Source organism: Gambusia affinis, linkage group LG16 (assembly GCF_019740435.1).
Source record: "Gambusia affinis linkage group LG16, SWU_Gaff_1.0, whole genome shotgun sequence".
NCBI lineage: Eukaryota > Metazoa > Chordata > Actinopteri > Cyprinodontiformes > Poeciliidae > Gambusia > Gambusia affinis.
The window spans coordinates 62660-88863 of NC_057883.1; the positions used below are offsets into that span (position 1 = coordinate 62660).

General features: G+C 38.6%; 1 protein-coding gene across 3 annotated transcripts in view; it reads right to left on the reverse strand.

Annotated features, from left to right (window-relative positions):
• Positions 1–4202: 4202 nt before the first annotated feature.
• The window catches only part of LOC122845798 (MAM domain-containing glycosylphosphatidylinositol anchor protein 2-like), a 164097-nt gene continuing 142095 nt past the window's right edge, over positions 4203–26204 (reverse strand). Inside the window, exons 14-15 of one of the 3 annotated variants that reach the window (XR_006373136.1) lie at positions 16413–16512; positions 4203–7479 (exon numbers count right to left, since the gene is read on the reverse strand). Coding sequence is in view for 2 of the 3 variants with exons in the window: in XM_044142228.1 (XP_043998163.1) it covers positions 7391–7479; positions 16413–16512 (189 nt within the window). In the remaining variant the exon portion in view is untranslated. The remainder of the gene's footprint in view (positions 7480–16412; positions 16513–26204) is intronic. The other 2 variants (XM_044142228.1, XM_044142229.1) reach the window with 2 other exon arrangements.

Here is a 26204-nt window from a genome sequence, read left to right on the forward strand (position 1 = left end):
CTTCCTCTGTGCTGCTGTGCAGCTGGGGAACCACACACAGAGACAATAGCAGATGATGCTTCCAATAGAACATTGATAGAAGGACACCAGCAGTTTTTTTTTTGAGAAATATTGATCCTCCTCAGGATTCTCAGGAAATGGAGTCTCTGCTGGGCCTTCTTTGCCAGTTCTGCTGTGTTTACATTCCAGGCCAGGTTCTCCATGATGTGAACTCTCAGGAAACGGAAGTTTGACACCCTCTTCACTGGCTGTCTGCTGATTTTTAGTGGTTGAATGTCTCTTTTCCTTCTCCTAAAATCCATTATGATCTCCTTGGTCTTGGCTGTGTTTCAGATCAGGTTGTTGTCTGTGCACCATGCTGTCAGTCGCTCCACCTCATTCCAACAGGCACACTGAGGGGCACAACTGCATACTTTATGAGGTGTATGCGAACATGTCACCAGTGTCCCCCTGAGATGTTCATATACACCAGGTTTAACATGTATATGCCAATGTATAGCGCTCCCTTATTAATGCACTTAGAAAATACAGTCATTAAATTAAAACTATTATGGTATTTAGGTTTTTGTTGCCTCCCTAATGTTGTTATTTTGTCCTGATGTGTGAATAAATTGCAGACTAGAAAGCAATTAAAAAAGAATAAAAAAGGCAAATATTTTATCATTTAATATATATTTGAGCCAAAGAGCCAATTCTGTGAGCCTGTGTATAGAACTGCCTATGAAGCATTTTGTTAGCATGTTTTCTATCGTTCTTATAGCTTGATAGGAAGCCTTGTCCAAACTGGCCACCCACATTAATAAAATAATAGTGACCACAAAACACTGTGTTTCTAAAAGATATCAAAATTTTTCCCATCCAAAAAGCCGCAACAAACTAATGTAAAAAAAAATAAATGTTTTCTCTTCACAATATTTATTTATTTACCATTAATCTATTAGTATGATTTGTTCTTTAAATTGCCATTTATATTCTTCGTTCTCAAGAAATAATTGAGGGATGAAGAGACTCTGATGCCGGGTTCTTTAGGTTGTGATGGGTCGGCAGTGTTCATCTCCTGGTCCATCCTGTCTGATATCATATAGCCAGAATGGGTCTGTCCGTGTGTCAGCGTAACTGCATGTCGCCGACACATTTTCCTTTTAAATCACCCCTATTTAACTTCACTGAAATTGTTCAGCCTGGAAAGTGTGTCTTCCCCTTCTCGTCTGTATTTTTGCCAAAGGTTTTTCTTCTGTTTTTCTGCTCAGAGGGGTTGTAGACAGGGGTGCCCTTTGTCACCTTTATTATTTACATTGCTCATTGAACCTTTAGCTGTGGCTATTAGATCTAACCCAGACATATCTGGAATTAGGATAGGTGAAGATCACCATGTGATCTCTCTTTTTGCAGATGATGTTCTTTTTTACCTGAAAAACCCAAATAACTTCCATAGATAAATTTGGTGCTCATTTGGCTTCTAAGATTAATTTAGGCAAGTCTGTTGCTTCTCCTTTCAATATCCCCCAAGATATGGTGCTACAACTTATTTTTTATACATCTAAAAGAGGTTTCAATCATCTGTATTACCCCTAATCTGAAAGACTTATTCTCATCAAACTACCCCCCCTAGTTCAGAACATTAAGAACGATCTGTCGAAATGGTCTACTTTACCTATATTACTTCTCTGTAGGGTTAATACAATAAAAATGAATATTCTCTCTCTCTTAAACTACCTGTTTCAAAACCTTCCTTGCTACTTGTCCCTTACATTCTTTAAATCACTTAATTCTCATATTTCTCGTTTTATTTGGAACAATAAGCATCAAGAAATTAGGTTATCCACTCTTACTAAACCCAACCACTTGGGAGGTTTATCTTCACCCAATTCTACTACTGGTCTGCTCAGCTTAAAATTATGTCAGACTGGTTTTCTAGTAGAGACACCTGCTTATGGCGGAGCCTTGAATCTCTATCATGCTGTCCTAGAAGGTTAAGTTCCCTCCCTTTTATCAGTAACTTAGATCAATTGGATTCATTGAAGGAAAACATGGTAGTTTATAGTACTTTGTTAGGGGGGATCTAATTGAGATAAAAGGGAAAATATTAAAGTATTTCCTTATGTCTTGCCAAACTAACTTTAAACCTGGACCTACCAATGTCTTTTAGAAGTATTGGCCTATTGAACTGGCCCTGTTCTGGTCTGAATGATTTCTCTGATCTGTTGATTTCCGGTGCTATTAATTCATTTAATCAAATCAGGAACAAGAGCAACATTCCTCAGAAAGATTTTTACAAATATCTTGAAATTCGGCATTTTATGGATTCATTATTTCGGTCCAATGCATTCCGTAGGGAACTGACGAACTTAGAAAAGGTTCTGGTTTAAACCAATTCTCCCAAAAGTCTGATTTCCAAATTCTATGCATTTTTATTCAGCTCTGAACCATCAAGCTTTGACTCTGTGGAGCGGTTGTGGGAGTGTGATCTGGAGATGAAATTTAGTCCTTTAGATTGGCTTAAGATTTGCAATGGAACTTTTCCTCAATGCACTTCTATTTCTATACAAGAACAGAATTTCAAACTTTTCTATAGATCTTACTATACCCCTGTTCGTCTGATGTTTGAGAATGTTCCCCAACCGTTCTAATCTGTGCTGCAAATGTTTGAGGCATAGAGGTACTTTTCTCCACCCATCCTGGTCATGCGATTTATTAAGGACCTTTTGGAGGGACGTACATTTGGTGACTGAAAAGGTTTTGGGTGTTCGCTTTTCTTTATCTCCTGTGTTCTATCTTCTAAATGTTTCCCCCAATCATTCTAAATCCTTGTTTACAATTCTTCAATTTCTTGCCAAGAAATGTATTTTGTTACAATGGACTTCTCCTTCTGCCCCCACAGTAAATATGTGGCTCACACAGATATCTGTTATCCTTCCTTTGGAAAAGCTGACCCATGATCTTAATCACAAATCAGACACATTTTTGACATTTTGGGGTCCCCTTAAGTCTTTTCTGCTTGGTCCCTAGGATTTTAGTTTTTTTTATTATTTTGTTTTATAGCTCTTTTTATTCTTGCCTGCTTTTGTTTCCCCTCTCTTGATGGCTGAGGGGGGACGTGGACTGGAGGAAAAGATTGACACCTTGTTTCTTGTTCATGTGGGGTATTTTGTTGTAGTTTTTTTATTTTTATGTGTGTATGTGTGTGGCGGCACAGGTTTCTTCTTTGTATTGTAACGAATCTAAAATTAATAAAAATAATAATAAAAAAAGAAAAGTTTTTATCATCATTGCCAAATAGCAAAGGTGAAATCAATCTTGGCAAGACCGGGCCTGGAGAAATTACTTCACACTTTAATCACAGTTCATTGCAATTACTGTAATGTACTGTATGTAGGGATTAGCCAGACCTCTCAAACCTGCCTGTAGCTTGTTCAGAGCTGCTGCTTGTCTGTTAACTCAAGCAGACAAGGAACGCTAAAATCACTCCCATTCCAGCGTCCTTTCACTGGCTCCCAGTGCACTACAGAATTCATTTTAAGCTTTTGTTATTTGTTTTCAAATACTTGAACAACCTTACTCCACCACATCTATCTAAGGCGCTTCAACCATACTGCCCACCGCATCCCTAAGATCAGTGGAGTGCTTGCTGCCGAGAGACCCTAAAACTAGCTTAGAGGCAAAAGGATTGTTGCTCCCAAGTTATGGAACAAGTTACCCTAAAGTGTCAGACAGGCCTCCTGTCTTCCTGTTTGCAAGTCATTTTTAAAGACAGACTTTTATTCTTTGGATTTTAACATACTGTGGTCTTGTCTTGTATGGCACCTCAAAATACAGCTGCCATGTAAGTGGCTTTTGTACATTTCATATATTTGCACATTTTTGTTTTAATGTACTGCACTTTGGCTACCCTAACGGTTTTTGAAATATACTTTAGAAATAAAGTTGATAAATTGATGGATTGATTGATAAGCTTCTTCAGGTTATACTGCCCAATGGCTAAACTTGGTCTGCCCCCGGTCCATGTAATTCAGTAGATTTCTCCACAAGAACCATGTTTTATAAAAACACTGCCATGTTCTAATATTTTTTTGAAGTATGATTTATTTGAATAACAAGGTCATCATAATTTCAGTTATGTCACTGTCAAGTAATGAATTATTGGGCAAAGTATTGATGGTTCAATAAAAACCTCATGAAACAATAATGCTTTCCATCCCATTAGTGCCAAGCAAAATGTCATTATTATTAATGTAGTATATAACAGTTTTTCTGCGCAGTTAACTTTGTGTCATATTAGGACATGTTTTAATTTCTATACATTTTGAAAACAGTTAAAGTTACCATTTTATGACCCCCTCCGGATGTCTGGCACCCTCAACATTTGCCCTGCAGCCAAGTGTTTTACATTTTGATTGGGTAAAATGTAAAATTTCAACAAAGTTCACACCTCCAGCAAGTAATCATTTCTCACTACCCAAAGGTCCAGACCTTCTGTATGAAGCAAATAATAGAACAAGAGTTTGTTTTTTCCCAGGCCTGAAAAAAATATCAGACTTTGGTTTATCTTATACATTAACATATGGCTGATAAATGGCTCTTGTCTTTAAGATAAATGCACATCAGCTACCATATAAGGGGTCAATTATTTATTTATTATAAAGTGTTTACACAATAATAATAATAATAATTTACAAGCACAATATGAGAAATAGACTCATGACATTAAGTAAATAACATTAACCCATTCATTTTAAAAATAAGTTAGGATTCATTATATATTCTTCATATTTATTACTTTACAAACCAACAGCAAATGTAACCTTCTTGCAAGTAATGAACAAATTAGCCTTACAATGAGAAAGAACTTTGAAATCAAATCCAAATATTGTTTTTAATGTATTTTCCAGGAAAACAAAAAGTTAAAACAAGTATGGGTTGACAAGACAAGATTATTATAGGGAGATCACATGTTATAACATAAATCCATTTAAAAAAAAATGTACTTAGAAGGTTTAAGAATAAAGTGATATTTGCTAAACATGCTTAGCTTGTTTGTTTAACCTTTTTTAAAGATACCTTTGTCAAGAATGACTGACTTAGAAAAATGTTCTACTCAACACTATGTGAAGAGTTACAAAAATATTTTCTAAGTTAACTGCTGATGTCTGTCCAGCTTAGCATTGTGCAAAATACCTAAATTCATACTTTTATGAATCAATCAAGTTCTCTACTAGAAGTACCTTGCTGCTCTGTGGATGGGTTTTTGTTTGTTTTTACTTTTCTGTCAATCTTTTTCTGTATTGTTTTATAAATAATCAAAGTGTGGCATCTTATAAAATCATAGAATTTAAAGGAAGAATAACATTTTCAACTGACTATGTTGTCTTTGTGCTTATGTTGTTAATCAGTATGAAGTACATTAAAGTTGCTCAGCCATTCAAACACTTTGACACAATAGTAACTGTAAAGAACTGAAAGTGTCATATAGTTTTGGAATGCTTTTAGAAGCTTTCATTTGCATACACTAGGGGTTGCACCAACTAGTCGACTAGTCGATTCTTTACTCTGCAATGACTTTTTACCGGGCTAGCACTCCTACATGTGCAGCTATCCAGTGATCATCAGTATCAGCTGGTGTTTGAAAACGAATAAGTCAGACCTGACTTTGTGCAACTTTTCAGACTTATCTCCGCTGCTCATGAAGAAGTCAGTGACAATGTTCTGTTTCTCTTTCTTTTTATCCTACATAATAGACTTAGTAAAAGCGGGGTTTTTTAATCAATATTTGCCCTGAATATAGCTGATAAAGCCTCTAAGTTGTTTTGAGGGGTTTTGTCTTATGTTACTATGATGTCACAGCAACTAGTTGACATTGACTCGACTTTTATCATGTTGTAGTCAACTTTAAAAAATATGAAGTCGTTCAACCCCTAGTATACACTAAGTCCAAAGCTTGGATGCCATTGATTAAAACTAGGAAATCCTTTGTTTTTAATGGATTCAAAGTTCGTCAAATAGTTCATATGTTTTGCATTTTCCATATTAAGCAAAATATTCAACATAGAAAACGTTATTTGAGAATGTTGGTGTCAGTATTAAAAGTCCGTTTCCTGGCCATTTTTTTCGCAGCCATTGATATGGCTTATGGTCACTTATGCTAATATCCCAACAGAAAGAAAAAGAAACAAGTTGAGAAATTGTATTTCCATACTAATACAAAATCCTGTGTAAGCTAATTGTTTAAATTTCCTTTCATCATGCAGAATAATGTCCGACACTGGCTCAATATTGATTCCAGTCTTTGGGCAATCATCTCCTCTCATTTTAAGGCACTTTATGTTATGGCAGAAGGTGAGCTGTTGTTTTCATGTCTAACACAGATGGACCAACATTAAAATACACTCTAAAAATACTTATTTTTTTTCTCCGAGCCTCTCTAGGTTAAAAGAGTAAAGACTTCTTTTTGTGTGTCCAATACAGTACTGCTGATCTATAGAATTAGAGCACAGAAAGGTGAGGGGAAGCAGATAAGGGGTAGGCAAAACATGGTCGTGAACTTCCAACTGCTTTGTTTTCTTAACACCAGTTTGAGCAGGAAATGGTGTGCAGGTTTTTTTGACCTGAAAAGTGATGTCAGACAGGGTACACCGAGACTCTACTCAAGTTATGGGAAATGTTTTTTGTTGTAAATTGATTGTAACTAATTCTTTGTTTGAGTCTGTATATCCACATAAAGACTCATTGTCCTGTTCAAAATATTTGAATCAATTAATAGTGACACTACAAACTAATGCAGTTGGGTTTTGTGGTCAGATGTTTGTTTTCAAGAGTTCACATTAAAGACTGACTGAAGCCATGTTCATGATACAGTGCCTTGCTAAAATATTGAATAACGTTAAAACAAATGTTTAAAAAGTTTAAACCTTAAACTTTTTATTAATTTTACATCATCCTACTATTGTGACATGTTCCACTGTTTATGTATCAGCCTTCTTTCTGAATTTAGTTGTAGTGCAGAAGACTGTTCAATGTGATGGGCAATGCTACGCAGCAGACTTCTGATGCAGACTATATTTCATAGCATAAATCATCATTTCATTACATAAATGCATACTGAGTATGATGTTAATACATACCAATCAATTTTAAAGGAATTTTTAGACAGGTAGCTTCAGCTTCCTGTTGCAGTAGATTTAAACTAAACCCATCACAGGTTGAACTGTTGACAAGATAGAAAGCAAATAAGTTGTCACTGAAGGACAGATTTATTTTCCCCTTGACGGAGCAAATACAGTTCTGCTCCGTTTCCAATTATTGTGAGGTGTAAAACAGATCCCTTGGGCCACAGTCAAAAGTCATGGAAGCTTGCATGGGAGGTAATTAGAAGAGGGAAAAGGTGCTGATGGTGTCACCTCTGCCAGCCAATCAGCACCAGACTTTGACTGATGTAGAGTAGAGACACGTAATGCGATGGCAGTGAAGCAAATGACTTCAGATCTAGGGGAAAAAGAGACAAAGAGAGAATTACAGGGTAAATATGTCATATATCTAAATACTGACAATTAGAAACATTGACAAGGACTTTCAAAACCAATTACATCAGCTTGTTTCACTGTTTCAGTATCATGTGTGATGTATAGACAGAAAATAGTTGTCTTTAGAAAAAGGGGGAAATTTTATTTGTCCTTTGCACGCTAAATATGAATTTTAAAAACTTAAATTTTAGAAAAAAAAACATTTTGTGCATAAGTTTCTTATTTAGAGGGACGCAACATATTTCACTGAGAAAAAAAGTGTTTGCTAGTAACTAATGTTAGAAGAATTATACAAGTTCAATTACTTATGAGTTTATTTGAAAGGTTATGTTTTCATATTATTTTGTTTGTTGTTTACTGGTCATCTTTCTCTTGTGGTATACTATTAACGATTTTTAGGATGTTTGCCTGGAGTAGGGGTGGGTCCTGGTCCTGGAGGGCTGGTCTCCTGCAACTTTTAGATGTATCTCTACTTCAACACACCCGAGTCAAATAATCAGGTCATTAGCAGAACCTGACTACACTTGGGAGGTGATTCAGCTGTTGGATTCAGGTGTGTTGCACCAGGGAGACATCTAAGAGTTACAGGACACCGACCCTCGAGGACCAGGAGTGCCCACCCCTGGCCTGGAGGCTAGAAACATTTACACATTCCTGTGTCCTCAGCTGCTTTGGTCATTAACTGCTTGTGTTATCAGCTGCCTGTTAGTGATTACTGATTAGTAACAGTCAGCCTCGTGCCCTTGTAAGGGCATCTCCACAGAAGGTTCCAGAACATCCTGTAGTAAAGGTTATTGATCAATTGTTAGGGTGACTGTGTGAAAAAGCCCAATCTCTTTCCTTGTAATCATAATAAAAGGCAGTTGGAGACTGAGAGCCGACGGAGTTGACCACAGACAGTGTTTGACGGCAGTTCTCCATGTCTGGCCTCTGCTTCCCTTTTCTGCAGAAAAGCTATTTGTGTTTTTGGTTGATTCCTTGCAGGGTAGGAACTAAAATAGACCCAACAACTAATATTTGACAAATGGGGCATTTTTTCTCATCATTGACTCACCAGCATTTAATGCTTATGGGTCACTTACCGCATCTCATTCACTAATGCTAATTTAGCTGAATAACTCTGTCCTAATCAGTTGTAGTTCACTGATAACATGCTAGCTGATGTTAAACCAGCAAGATAAATGCAGGTAGTCATGGCAACCTTTGAGAGTTTAAAGTGCATATTTAAGGTACTTTTAATTCATTCATCTATCCATCCATCTTATTCCGCTTATCCAGGGTCGGGTCGCAGAGGTAGCTTCAGAAGGGAGGCCCAGACTTCCCTCTCCCCAGCCACTTGTTCCAACTCCTCTGGAGGAATCCCAAGGCGTTCCCAGGCCAGCCAAGAGACATAGTCCCTCCAGCGTGTCCTGGGTCTTCCCTGGGGCCTCCTCCCGGTGGGACATGCCCGGAACACCTCACCAGGGAGGTGTCCAGGAGGCATCCTGGACGGAGAAAACCCATTTCAGCTGTTTCTATCTGGAACCTCGTTCTTTCGGTCATGACCCAAAGCTTGTGACCATAGATGAGGGTGGGAATGTAGATTGACCAGTAAATCGAGAGCTTCGCTTTTTGGCTCAGCTCTCTCTTCACCACAACGGACCGGTACAGCGCCCACTTCACTGCAGACGCTGCGCCAATCCAGCCATCGATCTCCTGCTCCCTTCTTCCTTCATTCGTGAACAAGATCCCGAAATACTTGAACTCCTCCACTTGGTGCAATATCACTGCATGCATATTGTTAATAGAATATTTTGGCATCTACGTTCACCAACAAAATGACAGCTAATAGTACCTATAATGCTTGAGTTTTGTCCCAGGTTGTTTTTAAGTTTGATTATTCTGTGTTCCTTGGTCAGATCATTCTTGTTTCTGTTTTACTTTATTTCTTCTTAGTTATGTTTATTTCTTATTCCTTTGGTGTCTGCTGGGAATAGAATTGTCTGTCTCCCTGGGTTCTGACTCCATGGTTCCCCCATGTCATCTTTAAACTTGGAGTGACACTAGGCCGAACTTTCCTGGCCTACAAGTACATCTGATGCCTCATATCCACCCAAAAACAACAACAGAACATCTCACTGGAATAGTTTTCAAATAAGCTTATTCAATTTCAGTAGCTTTGGTTCATTACCAAAAGATATGCATCAAAATAAAAGTTTTGTTCAAGTAAAGTTCTAAGAAACACACCCATATCTCCCGTTTTTGTTTTGAATGTTTCCTAAAGACAAAGATGTGACAACTGTACTGAAAAGAAAATTATAATTATTTGTATTTTTCTCTAGTAAGGATGAAAAATGCACAGTTCTAGCTAAATTTGAAGGGGCATAAGTCAGACTTAATGGAGGAAAGACCACATAAAACACCATGTTAAGTGTGGAAACAAAGTTTCCACAGAGGGCAAGAGCAGCTCTGTTTTGAAAGAACCAATATGACTAATTGTGCGGTCCTGGGTGAAGTTCCTGAAAATGAGAGTGGAACCCAGCAGAGTTCCAGGGCTTGCTTCAGCCTACTTGAAGCAGGCTGCAAGTAGGCTGGATGATTTTTTTCTATTTCATGTCTTAGGATGTCAAAAAAGTGCCTGATAATAATTTTAAAAAAAAAAGAGTCTAACTCTGACCATCAAAAAGTGCTCGAGTACTACCACAACTTTATATATATATATATATATTGTCAAGAAATCTGGCATGTGAGAGTGAGATCTGTCCAGGCTCATGCAGAAAAACAGATCATAAAGGCTTGAGAGACTGCCGCAGCCTTGTATGTTGATTAATGATGATTAAAGGTGATTATATGTTTAAATGTATTACAGACTCATAAGGAGAAGTAAGGTCAGGGTGTGGGTGCGAGTTCAACAAATTTGCGAGCTCAGCAAATTTCAGGCTGAGGGTGTGAGTTTAGAGGATGCAGCTGCCTGCTCAGAATCAGCCGACTTCCTGACCGCTCAGAATCAGCTGACTTCTCAAAAAAGGAGTTGTTGTCCAACATGGCCGGGTAACAAGTGAATTATTTCACAATCATCATCTGTCACCAGGGCGGAGGCCTGAGTTGATGGTTGAGGCTGGTTGCGCCATCATGAAGTTGCGCACAATGTTCTTTTTCTCTCTCGGTACACTCCCATAGAGAGGGAGAAAGGTATAAAACCCCAAAGACGAGGTGAGACGATATTCTTCGTCCCCGGCACTGAGACTCAACACAAGTGCAGCAAGAAGACCAGCAGAGGACCACACCCTGGAACCAAGGGGAACAAGGAGTACTTCGCGCCGTAGCAAAGGGACGGGATCCAACGACCCACTGCCTTGGTTCCTTATTGGATTTCAACACTCTGCGCTCAACCCAACAATCTCAAAATACCTTGCAACAGACTTGGGGAATTGAACAGAGGTCACTAAGTGATGAAGAGCTGTGAGGTTGGATATAACAGACAGTTCACTTTGTTTCAATTCCAAGCAGGATTTATGTTTCAAGGATAAGACTCTGACCAAGGACTACAAGGACTTCTGTTACCAAGATCCAATTTCATCAAATGGGTATGAGTTGAGCCGCACCCCAAAGCCTTATTTGATAGACAGATGACAGTGTAGGGAGGGTGTTAGGAAAGGGTTAAATTGATCTAAATTGTATTGATTTTATTTGAATGGTGTAACTTCCAATGAATTTATATGCTTGTCATTTACCCTGCTAAAGCTGGCTTAATAAATATATACACTTTAAAATTCTGATGAGGTTTGTGGACATTGAAATTAATTGAGTCGTTTGAATCACAGTTCTTCTATTTAAGGTAAAACCAGTATACATAATTCCAGTAATGTTGTGGCATCGGACTTTCCTTTGGTGGGTGTAAATAATGACCCTGGGACTTAAATCTAAGTCACTAAATATTATCCAGCCGGTTCCAAGTACACGTTATTTTAGAAAGGGGGCTACCGTTGACAGAAGTGGTTATTGAAGCTATGCAGCTGTGAGGGCTACTCAGTTGTCCCTAGTGGAGTCGGGAGGTGCTGGTGCCTATCTCCAACAAATGTTTCAGGCAAGAGGTAGTTCACCCTGGACAGGTTGCCAGTCTGTTGCAGGGCGATACAGAGACAAACAACCATGCACACACACACGCACACACACACCCCCAGACACCCTAGGGGGCAGGTGAGCGAATGAATGTAAGATGGGACTAAAGGGGAGAAAATAGACCAGGGGACAGACTAACGTATGTCTGGGGACTGGTAGACCAGGGGACAAAAGTAAAAATGGGGAGGGGGCAATACGTGATATTTATGGCACCTTCATTCGTCACACTCAGAAATTCATGGACTAGCCATGTACCGTCACGGTGCGCTCCACCACCCGTTTGTTCAGACCAGGATAATATGAAATTTATTGTGCAGTTCGTCGTTAAAGCTACACTTACACTGTGAGCACCAACTAGTCAGCCGCCCGCATGTTCAGTCTATCAGCTCACCGCCGTTTGCTTTCAACCAGAAGCTCCCGGAGGAGAAAGGCTGGCGTACTCCAGGAATCACGGCAGTCATTTAAGGATGCTTATTGGTCCCCCAAAAACAATGAAAACCCGGGCATTGTCATCAATCAATAAAAACCCCACGGGCCGAACTTCAAAATTGGATGTTATGCCATTAACACTTAGCATTCGTCAACAACTCAGAGGGGGAATACAGAACACGGTGTGCTAAATAATAAAACATAAATTAGCGTAGATTTGAAGCAGGTAAAATTTCCTCAAGGACTTTTAATAATCGAGGTTGAGAGTCCAATCTGTCATGATTTGTGGTGTGAGGTAGTGAAGCAGCAGGCAGTAGACCCAGGATTAAATGAATAATGATAGTTTTAATGATCGGTGCCCAAAAATACAAAGTTCAACAATCCCCAATACCAGGCAGCACAGCTGAGCAGAAGACTAGGGTTCATCACTGGTAGCAACTGGCTAAACCCAAGGACAACAAGACAGACTGGAACCAAACATTCGACAGAGACACAGGTGACACTAAATACACAGGAGGTAATCGGGGAACGAGACACACCTGGGAATAATCAAGGGGAAGACAGGACAACACAGAGACTCGGAGGACACAGGAACTCAAAATAAACGTAGAGAGAACTCAAATCAACACAGAGAAAAACCCAAATCTCCTTACAGAATCATTTGAAGAATCGTTTCAGCCATACCATATATATATATATATAGTTTAAAGATATTGCAATCTTTAAATCAAACTTTGATCATGTTAAACCAAAGTTTGAACAACTTAAGACTCGACAGAAAGAAACCTAAAACATATATATATATATATATATATATATATATATATATATATATATATATATTAATATACATTACAATAGATTTCCAGTAATCAGTAATACATTGATAAAAATATTGTCTTTATAACTTATTGTCCTTTTCTAAGATATAGATAGATAGATAGATAGATATGCTGTAAAAAAGATTAAATTATACACTGCCTGGCCAAAAAAAAAAAAGAAACACTACCAGAAATGAAGATCATAACTGCTTTCAGCTTTGATTTCTTCACACAAGAGTGGTGACATTGTTTTGAAAAGCTTCTGAAATGTCACACGATTTATTTATATCCAGTGTTGCATCAATTTCTCACCAAGATCTTGCATCGATGATGGTAGAGTTTGACAACCACAACTATCTCTCATGCACATCCCACTCTGGTGGCCAAACCATGTGTGAAAAGGATGTCTCATGCTCTCTCACAATTCCAGCCTGATAAATCCTGACATTGTTATCTTGTTATGTGCCATGCCATCAGGGAAGACAAAATGCATTGATGGACCTGGTCTATCAGTATATTCAGGTTGCCAGCCTGCTTCATCCTTTGAGCACATACTGTTGCTGAACCCAGACCTGGCCAACTGAAACAACCCCAGATGCTTCTGCCCACACAGACTTGTACACTAGGCAAGATCAGTACATTACCAAGGAGTTCCAGAGAGTTCCCCATCTCTGGAACTCTGGTAAATTTGGAATCAGACCACATGACCTTCTTCAATTGCCCTTCTTTATGCTCCCCAGCAAAATAAAGCCTTTTTTTCCAGTTAGCTTCACTGATTGGTGGTTTTCTGAAAGCTACATGGCTGTTCAGTTCCTTCAGTTCCCTTCGCATTGTGTATGGGGCAATCCTCTTTCTTTTGCTATTAAACATAGCACTGAGTTCTACTACTGTTTCTTTTTAAGAATTGATTGCACCAAACATGATCGCGATCATTCAGGTGTTTTTTCCGGCCACGTTTCTTCCTCAAAGATGATGGGTCCCCATTATCCTTTCAGTTTTTAGTAATTCGTTGGACAGTTTTTAACCCAAATTTAGTAGTTTCTGACTGAATGACATCTTTTCCACAACCACAGGATGTGTCTTTAGACATGGTTGTTTAATAAATGAGAAGCAACTCACTGCACCAGTTGGGATTAACCAACTTGTTTCCAGCTGAAATATAATCACCATTGCAATAATTATCCAATAGGAGGCCTGTACCCATTTGTTTAATTGATGCATGTATTTTACAGTATATTATATACTCATTTATAGGCCTGTCACAATAAACAATAAATCAATTAATCGTACGATAAATTAAAACTATTGACGTCATTTTAATTATTGGCTTTATCATCTCTTCTGGCCTTTTTCTCTTTCTGTTGATGACACTGAATGAAAAAAGGCTCAACTCTGCTGCTCTCCACTGACCGACCCTTCTTCATATCCTCAGTGTAATGTCCAGTTCACACTACACCGTCTTAGAGCTGTCGGCCGATTGTCGGCCCATGTTAAAAACCTGAGAGATCACACGATAGATGACAAAAATCCTAGTTATAACGGTTTGATCGGATTCGATTGTGCCGTGTGGTGTCCAACAATGGACACAAAATAATGGCTACAAGTCCAGTTAACTAATTGTAAAACCAGGCATTAATCAATGCTTTACCACAATCTACCTGCAGTGCATGTGGCTCTAGTGTCAGTCCTGACTGAATGAAAATCATTAGAACCTATTTATGTCACGTTAATGAAGAACAGCTGAAAAGTTACCGGGTTCATCAACTGTGTAGCAATTTCACTCCAACTCCTCCCATCGTCATTTCTATATTCTTTGCACAAAAAGTTTTATAAACATTAATGTTGTTTCCACATATCATCTCCAAGACTTTGGGTTGCACCGTGTCAGCTGTTTGGGATTCCCCTCTGTAATTTCCCCTTAGAAAGCACAGAGGAGAATCCTCGCTTTCTGATTGGCTACCTGTCACATTCAACAGGCTGCGTTAATGCTCCCATACGAGGAAAACACCTGATTTAGATCGGATCTAGTAACACACCGCACACAACAGGATGATTGCTTATGAAAGCGACAATCTTAGAACGATCAACATTCTAAGATTGTCATAAGGGGAATATGTAGGAGTGTACTAACATGTAGTGTGAACTATTGCATCAGGTAGTCGATGTTCCATCTTCTCTATTTAAATCTAATGATTACTGAAGGGCAATATGGTTTACAGACTTTATAATCTGAACTCTTGAATCCAGTATTTATTTACACTTTGGTGTTTTTATTCAAGTACATTTTGGTTAATGGAGACTGAGAATCCATTTTATTTTTGTTTTTGGTTGTTTTGTTTATTTTATCAGTTCAAGTGTTTTTTTTTAAATAAAGTGTATCTATTTTTGGCAGGAAATCACATGCATTATTACATCATTTCCATTAAATCAGTGTAAAAACGTCTTCAAACAATATTATCGTCTATCGCAATAATTTTTGAGACAATTAATCGGTCAGCAAAATTTGTTATCATGACCGGCCTATTCATGTAATACACTGAAATATATTGCAAAATACACAAAGTGACACTCCATGTCAATTTCTTCTTTGACTACTCTGCATGTTTTGTTGTCATTTCAACTGGTTATGTTTTTTCACTCTATAGAAGCTACACCCAATACCTTCCTTGGAGTAAGGCATGAGCTGAGCCGCTACTTTCAAAAATGTGTCTCTCTCCTTTTACTTTTTTACTTTGCATTTGCACTAGAAAGTACTCTTACATCAGTATGTTTCTTTTTTGTGTATTTGCTATATTGTGGCAGTTGGTCACTTGTACTGAGTCAGGGTCTGCTTAAAGTTTCTTCTTGTTAAAGGGGAGTTTTTACTCTTCAGTATTGATTCATACTTGCTCAAGCTGGCCAGCAAAGCTCAGCAAGAATACAGGCGATTATCTAGTCAATGACCCGATGCAATCTTCCTTAGATAGAAACTTTTTAAAATATTTTGAATCATTAATTGAGCTATACACACTGTTTGAAGGGCCAGATCTTTTGCAATCTTATGTGATGGTATTAAAAAGCTCATAAGTTTTTAAAATTTTGTTTTATGTAATTATTTGAAGATTACATGTTCAATATAGGTTATTTTTGTTCAAGTCAATCAAATTTATTCATAACTAATATTTGTAGGCTTGGGACAAAACAGATCCAAGCAAACAGTTACCAAAATGTGCCCTGTCAAAATAAGAGCGTTCTGGGATACTATTCCGACAGAACAATATATCCACAGCTTAACGTAAGTTGTGGATATATTGCATAAACACTAACAATAAAAATGCGCTGCATGGTGATCCACACATCTGTGAGTAAACAGATCTACATTTGTTGCTGTATTGTTTCATTTATTTAATCTGTTTTTAATATTCCATCAATCTGCATGATTCTCTGAACAGGAAATACTTAATGGATAAATCTGACAGATTTACTGGTTCTATGGTTAATGTTGCAGTTTGACATTTTAAATAGTTAAATCAAAATATAAAATTCAGTCTATGAAGATTCTCACTGTTAGACGGAGAGTCTTTGCACTCGCCCTCCTCAATGGTAACATCATCAATAGCGATATTGCCTTCAATACCCGAGCCTCTGACTCCTTCCATCACCACCTACAGTAAGAGAATAGAATAGAAATATCCTTAAATGCAGGTGTCACAGCAGCAAAAATAAAAAAATAAAAAAACTGCAGAAAGGGAAAATTTACAACACAAGGCAAAATAAAACAGGTGTAAAAATAGTATGCTGGGATTAAAGAAATATGATGCTATGTGGCATAATTGAAAGAAACAAAATAATTAGGGGTTAAAGGTTTAAAATAACCAAGATCATTTATTCCTTTTAATGTTAAAAGACAACTATTAATAATGGCCATTGCTTCATAAAAGAAAATTCTCAAAGAAGCATCATCAAGTTTACCCAAACTTTGAGACAAGGTAAAATCTAATTTATTTCCAATGGTGCATAACTGAAGCTCCCAACCAGCATGGCTTGCTGATGGAGCATTTAAAATAAGCTCACATTGGTTCCCTGCCAAGAAAGACTCCAGATGTTTACTGTCACATCATGTCAATTCATTTTTAGCTCCTACAAAATTTCTCCCAGGATCGGAATGTATCTACCGCACAGCTCCCCTTAAGCTAATGAGGCAATGAGGTCCATAATTAAATTATTCTGTGCAAAAATCATCCAACATTTCAATATGAACAGCGCATGAAGAAAAAGACATAAATACCAAGCCTTTATGTTCCTCAAGATTCACTTAACAACAAAAGGACCTAAGCAATCCATACAAGTAAACAGTGCAGATGTCTCCAAATATTTCTTTGGAAATTCAAGCATAAGATTGAATTGGCCATCTGAGCTTCCTACGCTGCACACATTTATGAATAATCTGAGCCACCAACCTACTGCACCCAATAAGATAAGGTCGGTAAGGTCATTTTATTTATACAACACATTTTCAGCAACAAGGCAGTTGAAATTGCACCACATAAATTAGAAGGAAATACAAACAAAACAAGACAACCAAAAGAAAGAGAAAAAGGTAAAAGTATAAAACTACATATTGGTTCCCCATGTTTACTAAGTAGTCTATAATTTATAAAGTAGTAGGGGTTTCTCTGGATTCTTGTTCTGATAAAACTAGATGTTGGTTCTCCGTTTTTGGTAAGATTAATGAGGTATAAAACTAAATGTTTGTCCCAGATGTTTTGAGTTGAGTTTTAGATTTTCACAAAATAAAGCTTTCCATGTTTTATTCTTGTTCTGGGTTGTTAAGAAGATGGTACTTTCGAAGTTTGTTCTAGATTTCTAAACTAACAGGAGTTTCGTTAGGTCTTGCTCTGATATTAATAAGCTAAATATTGGTGCTCAATACATCGATCGCGGGAAGGTGACAAACTGAACCCTCTGTCAGGAGGGGGAGACCAGCACGTCCTCTTCTGACGTGCTTATCAAAATATTCACTAAGATCCAAAACGTTGACAGCCTTTTTAAATAATAAAGAAAATAAACAAAACATGTTCAAATTAATGACCCAACAAAAATAATAATCTCAGTAATTATTGTTCCAACAAGGTGTTGTGCAATTCTTGCTGTTTTGGTTCCATAAACAAAAGAACCTGTATTCAGAGGAGCAATTATTACTAATTGCAAAATAAATATCAAGCTTGAAAACTCAATATCATAACGGACTGAATGTTATGTTTTTAACATAATCTCTGCTCAGCTAGTGGAACACAGGGGGTTGCCATGGCAACAGGTCTGCTTAAACAACAAAGAGAGAGAGTAAAAAGGTACTGAGTTGTTCAGGTTATTTTACCTTTGTTTACCTTTGCTGCAGCTCATTACAGCAGCTGTAGTTTCTGAGCATTCAATAAACGACATACTAGGACTAATTACCTCGTTCGTTTGATATTTGTTGTGAATGACATATACTTGCAAACAGGACAAATATATTTCATGACACATTCAACAAACAAACAGCTCCTACTGCGATAATTATGTAAAATTCAATTAATTGTCTAATTTTTAAAAATTGTTTGGTGCTCTCTGGCATCTTTGAGCACATAGTCTCAGAGGCTCTCTACTCTTTACTCTATCAAACATGCTGTTTATTTAGTGGAAATATTTATGTTGATGAGATTTTCTCCAAACTGACAAGTTATTTTGGCCTATATAGCTCTGCTATTAAAAATGAAGAGCTGACATTTATAAATGACACTGAAATAAAATCCAGTCCATGTTGTGATTTGAGTTTCTCTGTGTGTTTATTTTGAGTTCCTGTGTCTGAGTCTCCATGTTGTCCTGTCCTCCCCTTGATTAGTTCCCAGGTGTGTCTCGTTCCCTGATTACCTCTTGTGTATTTAGTGTCACCTGTGTGTCTGTGTCTTTGTCAGGTCCTTGCCTCATTTGGCGTCTGTTCTGCTGTGTGTCCGGTTAGTCCATTCATGTTCTCTGTTTGGTACCTGAGTGAGCCTCAGCTTCCGCTCAGCAGTGCTGCCAGGGTTTTGGACTTGTTTATTCATCTTTGTGCTCTGTTTTGTGGAATATTCCTCAAGTAAAACCTTCATTTTTCATCTACCTGGGTCTTCAAACGTCTGCCTCACCACCACCTCACAACACATTATGACAGTCCAACATCTGATTTGATGTGACACCTCTGAAACCTCTTGGTGGAAAAACATCTAAACTCTAGAAGATGTGCTATTAACTTAACAGAGCTCTTTAGTTCATCCTATCAATCTGAAATTTCTCATTGAGGTCATCAAACCAAATTTCAGAACTACCATAATTGATTGATACCTGCCGGCCTCAGGTTTGCAACCAGCTTCTGACTGAAAAACCAGTAACATCATTCCAGTGTCAGAATTTCACTGAGGAGGAAACCGCATTAGGTTTTCAATCACTTTAATATGTCTGATAGAACTGATGTGTATTTGCATATGAAAAAGTCAATAGAGTCCATCCATTTTCTGTTCACCCTTGTCCCTAATGGGGTCAGGAGGGTTGCTGGTGCCTATCTCCAGCTACGTTCCGGGTGAGAGGTGGGGTCACCCTGGACAGGTTGCCAGTCTGTCACAGGTCGATAGTTTCATTTACAATTTTTATATCTGAGGTAGATCTCAGTCGGTTGGTGACAGAAAAAGTAGGTCTTGGGCTCAAAACGTTTTGGCACCCCTGGTCTGAAGTAATAAGTACTCCAAAGTTCATTAAAAAAAGGTTAATATCTATCGAAAGTATTTCTAACAGTAATAAACTAAACAGACAGGGTAAAGAAATGACAGATCAGGAAAAATAGGCACATGTAGCAACCAGTGATGGCATAGTTACTTTGAAAAAGTCACTTTAATCGGACTACTGATTACTCCTTGAAAAAGTAACTTAGTTAGATTACTGACTACTTGATTTGGAAAGTAACTAAGTTACACTAAAAGTAACTTTTTAGTTACTTTCAGCAGCTGTTAACAACAACGCTCCGCCTCCTGTGAAAATCACATTGATCTTTGCCAATACTTAATTGTAAACTATTATCAGTGACGTCAGTAACGCGTTACAAATTAACGCGTTACTGACGTCGGACCACTTTTTTCAGTAACGAGTAATCTAACGCGTTGCTATTTCAAATCCAGTAGTCAGACTACAGTTACTTATCAAAATCATTTTTGCGTTACTATCTTCTTTTGTAATTTAATCGTATTTCCTCTTCGTGTCTTGTCGAGTGACCGACGTCTCGACAGAAATGTGCATAGATGCGCATTTTGTTGGTGGAAAAACTGGAACTATTTTGAGTTTCTGTCGCCAAGTCCGATTATTATAAGCGGCTTTGGGCTTCATTTTTTTTAAAGTTGCTTGCAAATTTAATGAGCGGCGTGTTGCGCCTTTTTGGGCTCGTTTTTGAACGTGAAGTTGCTCATTTGGGCTTGGAAATGAGCAAAGACTCATAATAAATCCCAGAATTTGTCCGTCATTAAGGTAGTTTTACTCAGTCTCTCCCTGTCCATCATTTCCCGGATGATCCGTCCCGCTGTGTCTTTGTTAACCCAGAGCTCGACCTCTGAATGACGTCGAGCTTCGCGTTGCGCTCCAGAAAACTACAAACATAGAGACTAATATGAACAGCCACGAATGAACGTGTCCGTAGTTGCCAATAATTATAATGGCAACTTAACGCCACTATAATTATTAATATTAAGATAAGTGTCACAAATCTGTGCAGCCATCTGAGCTGTGGAGCTGCAGGAGGAGCTCTGTGCGCTGCGGCACCAAAGTCGGGGCCGTAACGCAGAACCTGGAGGGAGGGGGCAGGGGACGCTTTAAAATCATTCTCAAAGTTTTCCAGACAACAATGGACCACACAAATTGACGTTTTTTTTTTTTTTGTACAATCTCCTCTTCAGTTCAACCTTATCAGTGGAGACACATTGTTGATGTTGCCATTATAAAATAGCTGACAATTAAGTATTAGCAAAGCTCAATGTGATTTTCACAGGAGGCGGAGCGTTGTTGTCAGCAGCTGCTGAAAGTAACTAAAAAGTTACTTTTAATGTAACTTAGTTACTTTCCAAAACAAGTAATCAGTAATCTTACTAAGTTACTTTTTCAAGGAGTAATCAGTAGTCCGATTAAAGTTACTTTTTCAAAGTAACTATGCCATCACTGGCTATTATATAATGGAAACATCAACAATGTGTCTCCACTTATAATGGTGAACTGAAGAGGAGATTGTTTAATGGTTACGACAGTATTAAAAAAAAGGGAGTAATTTGTTTTTTGTCCACTGTTGTCTGGAAAACTCTAAGAAGGATTTTTAAGCTCTCTCTCCCCCCAGCTTCCAGGTTCTGCGTTACGGCCCTGCGTTTGGTGTCAGCGCAGCGCACAGAGCTCCTCCTGCAGCTCCACTCAGATGGCTGCACAGATTTGTGACACTTATCTTTATATAAATAATTACAATGGTGTTAACTTGCGATTATAATTATTGGCAACTACGGGCACGTTTATTGTGCTGTTCAAATTAGTCTCGATGTTTGCAGTTTTCTGTAGCGCAACGCGAAGCTCGACGTCATTCAGAGGTAGTATATCATCTCGACATTAACAAAGACACTGTCATGAGGTGCAGTGAGAAGGTGGTGAGGCAGAGGCTTGAGACCCAGGTACTGAGTAAATGATGATGTATTTTAATGAAAAATAATCCATCCATCCATCTTCTTCCGCTTATCCGGGGTCGGGTCGCGGGGGTAGCAGCTTCAGAAGGGAGGTCCAGTCTTCCCTCTCCCCAGCCACTTCTTCCAGCTCCTCTGGAGGAATCCCAAGGCGTTCCCAGGCCAGCCGAGAGACATAGTCCCTCCAGTGTGTCCTGGGTCTTCCCCGGGGCCTCCTCCCGGTGGGACGTGCCCGGAACACCTCACCAGGGAGGCGTCCAGGAGGCATCCTAACCAAATGCCCGAGCCACCTCAACTGGCCCCTCTGGACGTGAAGGAGCAGCAGCTCTACTCTGAGTCCCTCCCGGATGACTGAGCTTCTCACCCTATCTCCAAGGGAGAGCTCAGACACCCTATAGAGAAAACCCATTTTGTAACGCGTTACTTTGTAATGCAACATTCAAACATGAGCCAGCGAAGGCAGTGAGGTGACAGAGTGTGTATCTGTGGCCATGAAATGTGTCTGCAGTAAGTCCATGCAGGCACAGTCTCTGATATGGTGGTATTATCTAAGAGCAAGTCCTTGAAGGCTGCAGTCATACGATTGCACGGATGTTTTCAGAGGGGAGAGGATATGGGAAAGAGCGTCTTTGTTTACGTGTCTTCCAGAAGATGAGATAGCCAGCCACCTAAGGCTATCTCACAGAGGAGCCAGTTCAGATACAAACAATATGCTTCAGGTTGGGTATATTTTGAGTTTCAATCTATCCTAAAGTTTCACCTTTAGATCTGAGTCCAAATTAATGTGGCCATTCCAGCCGGACGAAGCTAGCAATTTTTCTATGATCAATTCCATCCTGCTAGTAAGTTCTAGTGTCAGCAGCTGGCCAGCAGAGCTCAGCAAGTATCGCATCCAATTTGCACTTCTGTTCCACAGCATATCAGTCTGAGTGTTTGCTAGTCGGCCTAATCCATCACAGATTTGTCGATATGCCAGGTAACCACCAACTCAAAACAGCAGAAATTCTGTTGTCATTAATCCAAATAAATACAGGGTGTATGTTTCGGGTATGTCCCCGGAGGACCAAAGGGCTCTCTTTTTCCCAGTCTTTTCATTGAGAAAATTTGATCAGTTGCATTGAGAGACCGGTTGACTAGACCCATAATTTGTAGATTCAGAGAATGTGCAGAGACGCTCCAAAAAAGCAGCACAAAAACTGAACAAGCGGGGCGAAGGTGGGTAGGGAACGTGCAGAGGAAAAAAAGCATCCACCTTTTGGATTTGACCTCTGTTTTGATGAAACACCTCAGAGTGACAGAAGGACAAAATGAGATGAGTGATGACTGTCCTTTGGCAAAAGTATTTGCTGAGAGACGACTATTGTAATCATCCTCCAATACATAGCAGACCATCTACTATAGATGGATTCAAATGGAAGAGAGGACTAGATTGTGGAAGGAGAGGTTCTCTTTGAAGTAACTTCATCTGTGGGTATGTTCTTGCACAAGTCTCACAACTGATTTAACAACATTATCACTCACCACATTTGAAAGACGTTTCCTGGCTACCAAGTCTTTTAATTCTGGCCACCACTTTAATCAGTGTTGCACACTTAATTAATCAGTATGATTTTGTTCTTTTATTGTTGAAAACTGTTAACATAGACAAGAGCAACAGCAAGCAGCCATTGCTGCACTGAATTGGTGTTGACTCACTTCATGAATTTACAGTCTAGCTCAAATAATTACTCGTTAATAACTTTTGCTCAAATACCTGGCTATTTTACCTTAGCTCATTTCCCCTATACAAGACAGTTGACATAGATAGCAGTGCTAATAGATATTAACCTGTTAAAACACACAACAGCGACAGTGAGCGCCTCTGCCGATCAGCCGTTACTGCGTTGAATTGCCGTTGGCTCACTGAGTCAAGATTGCGTACTGTGTTCTGTGTGCCCACTGGTGATGAATTGCTATAACTACAGTTTAATGACTCAGTCTGAATAGGAGATGTGCAGCTTAAGAGTAATTTCTATAGTCAGCCAGAAATCTTCAAATAAAGTAAGAAAAGGGAGTAATTATTTCTAATGTCCATTCTGTCACATCTGTCAGGACTCTGGGTTTTTGGGTTTGGTTTTGCCTTTCATTTTATTTAGCATTATGTTTTAGTTCACTTTAGTTTAGCCCTTCATTGTCAATTTAGTTTTATTATGTTGATGTAATTTGTTTTGGTTAGATTATTCTTGCTTTCCTCTTCCTGGTTTCAGGGCTGCACAGTGGCACCGTTGGTAGAGCTGTTGCCTTGCAGCAAGAAGGTCCTGGGTTCGATTCCCAGCCCGGGGTCTTTCTTTGTGGAGTTTGCATGTTCTCCCTGTGCATGGTGGGTTCTCTCCGGGTTCTCCAGCTTCCTCCCACAGTCCAAAAACATGACTGTGTGTCTCTGTGTTGCCCTGCGACAGACTGGCGACCTGTCCAGGGTGACCCAGCCTCTCACCCGGAATGTAGCTGGAGATTGGCACCAGAAACCCTCCTGACCCCATTAGGGACAAGGGTGAACAGAAAATGGATGGATGGATGGTTTCAGTTATTCTTAGAAGCCTGAGTTTATGTATGTTTCTTTTTCGATTCTAGCTAAGTTATTTCTTTAGTTCTTCTAGTTATTTCTTACTTCAGTCTCCCTGTTTTGTTTCTAGTAATGTTTATTTCTTAGTTACTCCATCACCCCAGGTTTAGTTATTCTTACATGTTTGAGTCTAGGTTTGCCTTTCTTTAGTGGTTCCAGTTATTTCTTTGTAAGTCCGTCTAGCTTTCTCATTTTGTCACTTTAAGTTTAGTTAGTCTTTTTGTCTGAATCTATGTCCAACTTTCTTTGCGAAAGTTCTTATTATTGTTAGATCAGCCTTCTTTCTATTTAAGTTTGTTTATGTTTTCCCTCATGTCTTCTTCTCTTCTAGTTTATCCGATTTTCTTTAGTGTTAGAAGTGTTTTCAGCTCCCTGGTGTTTCCTCTCCTCCTTGTCCTTCTTCTTGTTGGATTTACTGTTAGCAACAAACTTTTAGTAGCATTACCACCACTTACTGGTATGGCGTGTGATTTGTGATGGTCCAATATATATATATATATATATATATATATATATATATATATATATATATATACAGTACAGACCAAAAGTTTGGACGCGCCTTCTCATTGATTTCAATTATATTTATAACATTCTAATATAACATGTTCTACTGTTTTATATTTTTCACAGTGATCATTTGCCAGTTTAATACTTTTGTATTTTCAAAAGTGTATAATTAAGTCCTGCATGTCCAAATCTTAACCTTATCACTCTTTCCTGCTTTCTATTTAGTCTTCCATTTCTTCTTTCTCCCACTATCTTTTGAATTTTGTGAAACCATCTTCCTGTTTTTTCTTCATCCCACCTTGTTTGCCATTCTTTCATCAGTTTTTCTTTAACAACACTCTTTCCCTCAGATTTACTTGTTTTAACTGTAGAACTAATAGGATTATGAATTGCCCTTTTTGCCATTTTATTGGCCCTCTCATTTCCTTCTACTCCAATACATGCTGGAACTCACACAAATATAACTATCAAACCCATATTTTGTATTCTGAATAATGTATGAAATATTTCTAATGAAATGTCCGTCCTACTATCTGATGGATTATATTTTAAACTTAATAATGTAGAGCTTGAATCTGAACAAATTACTGTTTTTAATGGTTTCATGTCTTCTTACCATTGTAAAGCTAATAATGTTGCCAACATTTCAATCTGGATAGACTCACACAGAGAAAAATAGCAGTTAGAAGGTTTAATGATACAATTCTTTGGTGCCCAAACCCGGCAGAAGACTAGTGAGCTGAGGATCACCAAGGGCAGGTGATCAGTTCCGGCAAAGCTCAGGATAGTCTTCCCCCCGGGTCCGAATACTGGTGGCAGAGCGGAGCCTTGAGGTGAAGGAACGCAGAGAGAGAGCCGGAAAGGTGATCGTCAGGATGAAGGTGGAGATGGGGAGGAGGCAGCTCAAAGCGCAGCTGATGAGCAGGTAGATCCAAGGTACCTTGTCCTTTTGAAGGGATCCGTGGACGACGATTGGCTGGAGCGGCGCAGCGCACCGATCCTGATTGGCTGCGGTGGGGGCGTGGATGATGTGGATCAGCTGTGTGTTATCTCCCAGCCTGAATTTTCGCCGAGGCTCCATTTCTCCTGTGTAAACTGATGATCTGTCTGTAATTTGTTTTTCTATTTTCATATTGAATTCTGGCATAAAAGCTATTCCTATTTAATCAGTTATTTTTGATGCATCTGTATAGATTTGAATACATTTAAACATACATATATGTTTAAATGTAACTGTACTGAATAACTATCTACAATGTAAGATTTATCAAGTTTTTTTTCCATTATTGACATTTCTACTGTTGGTTCTGGTAGAATCCATGGTGGTAAAATTGATATTGATGTTGTTTGAGTAATTTCTTTTCTTTGCAATATTCCATCCAAAACTCCTCACTTCTTTCTTTTCTTTTTCCCAACATGGATTTAAAATTTCCCAAGTTAAATGATCAAAGTTATTCCCCGGTAAATATACCCAATAATTTATTTCTAGTCTTGTTCTTCTTAAATCTAACAGCATTTCTCTGATTTC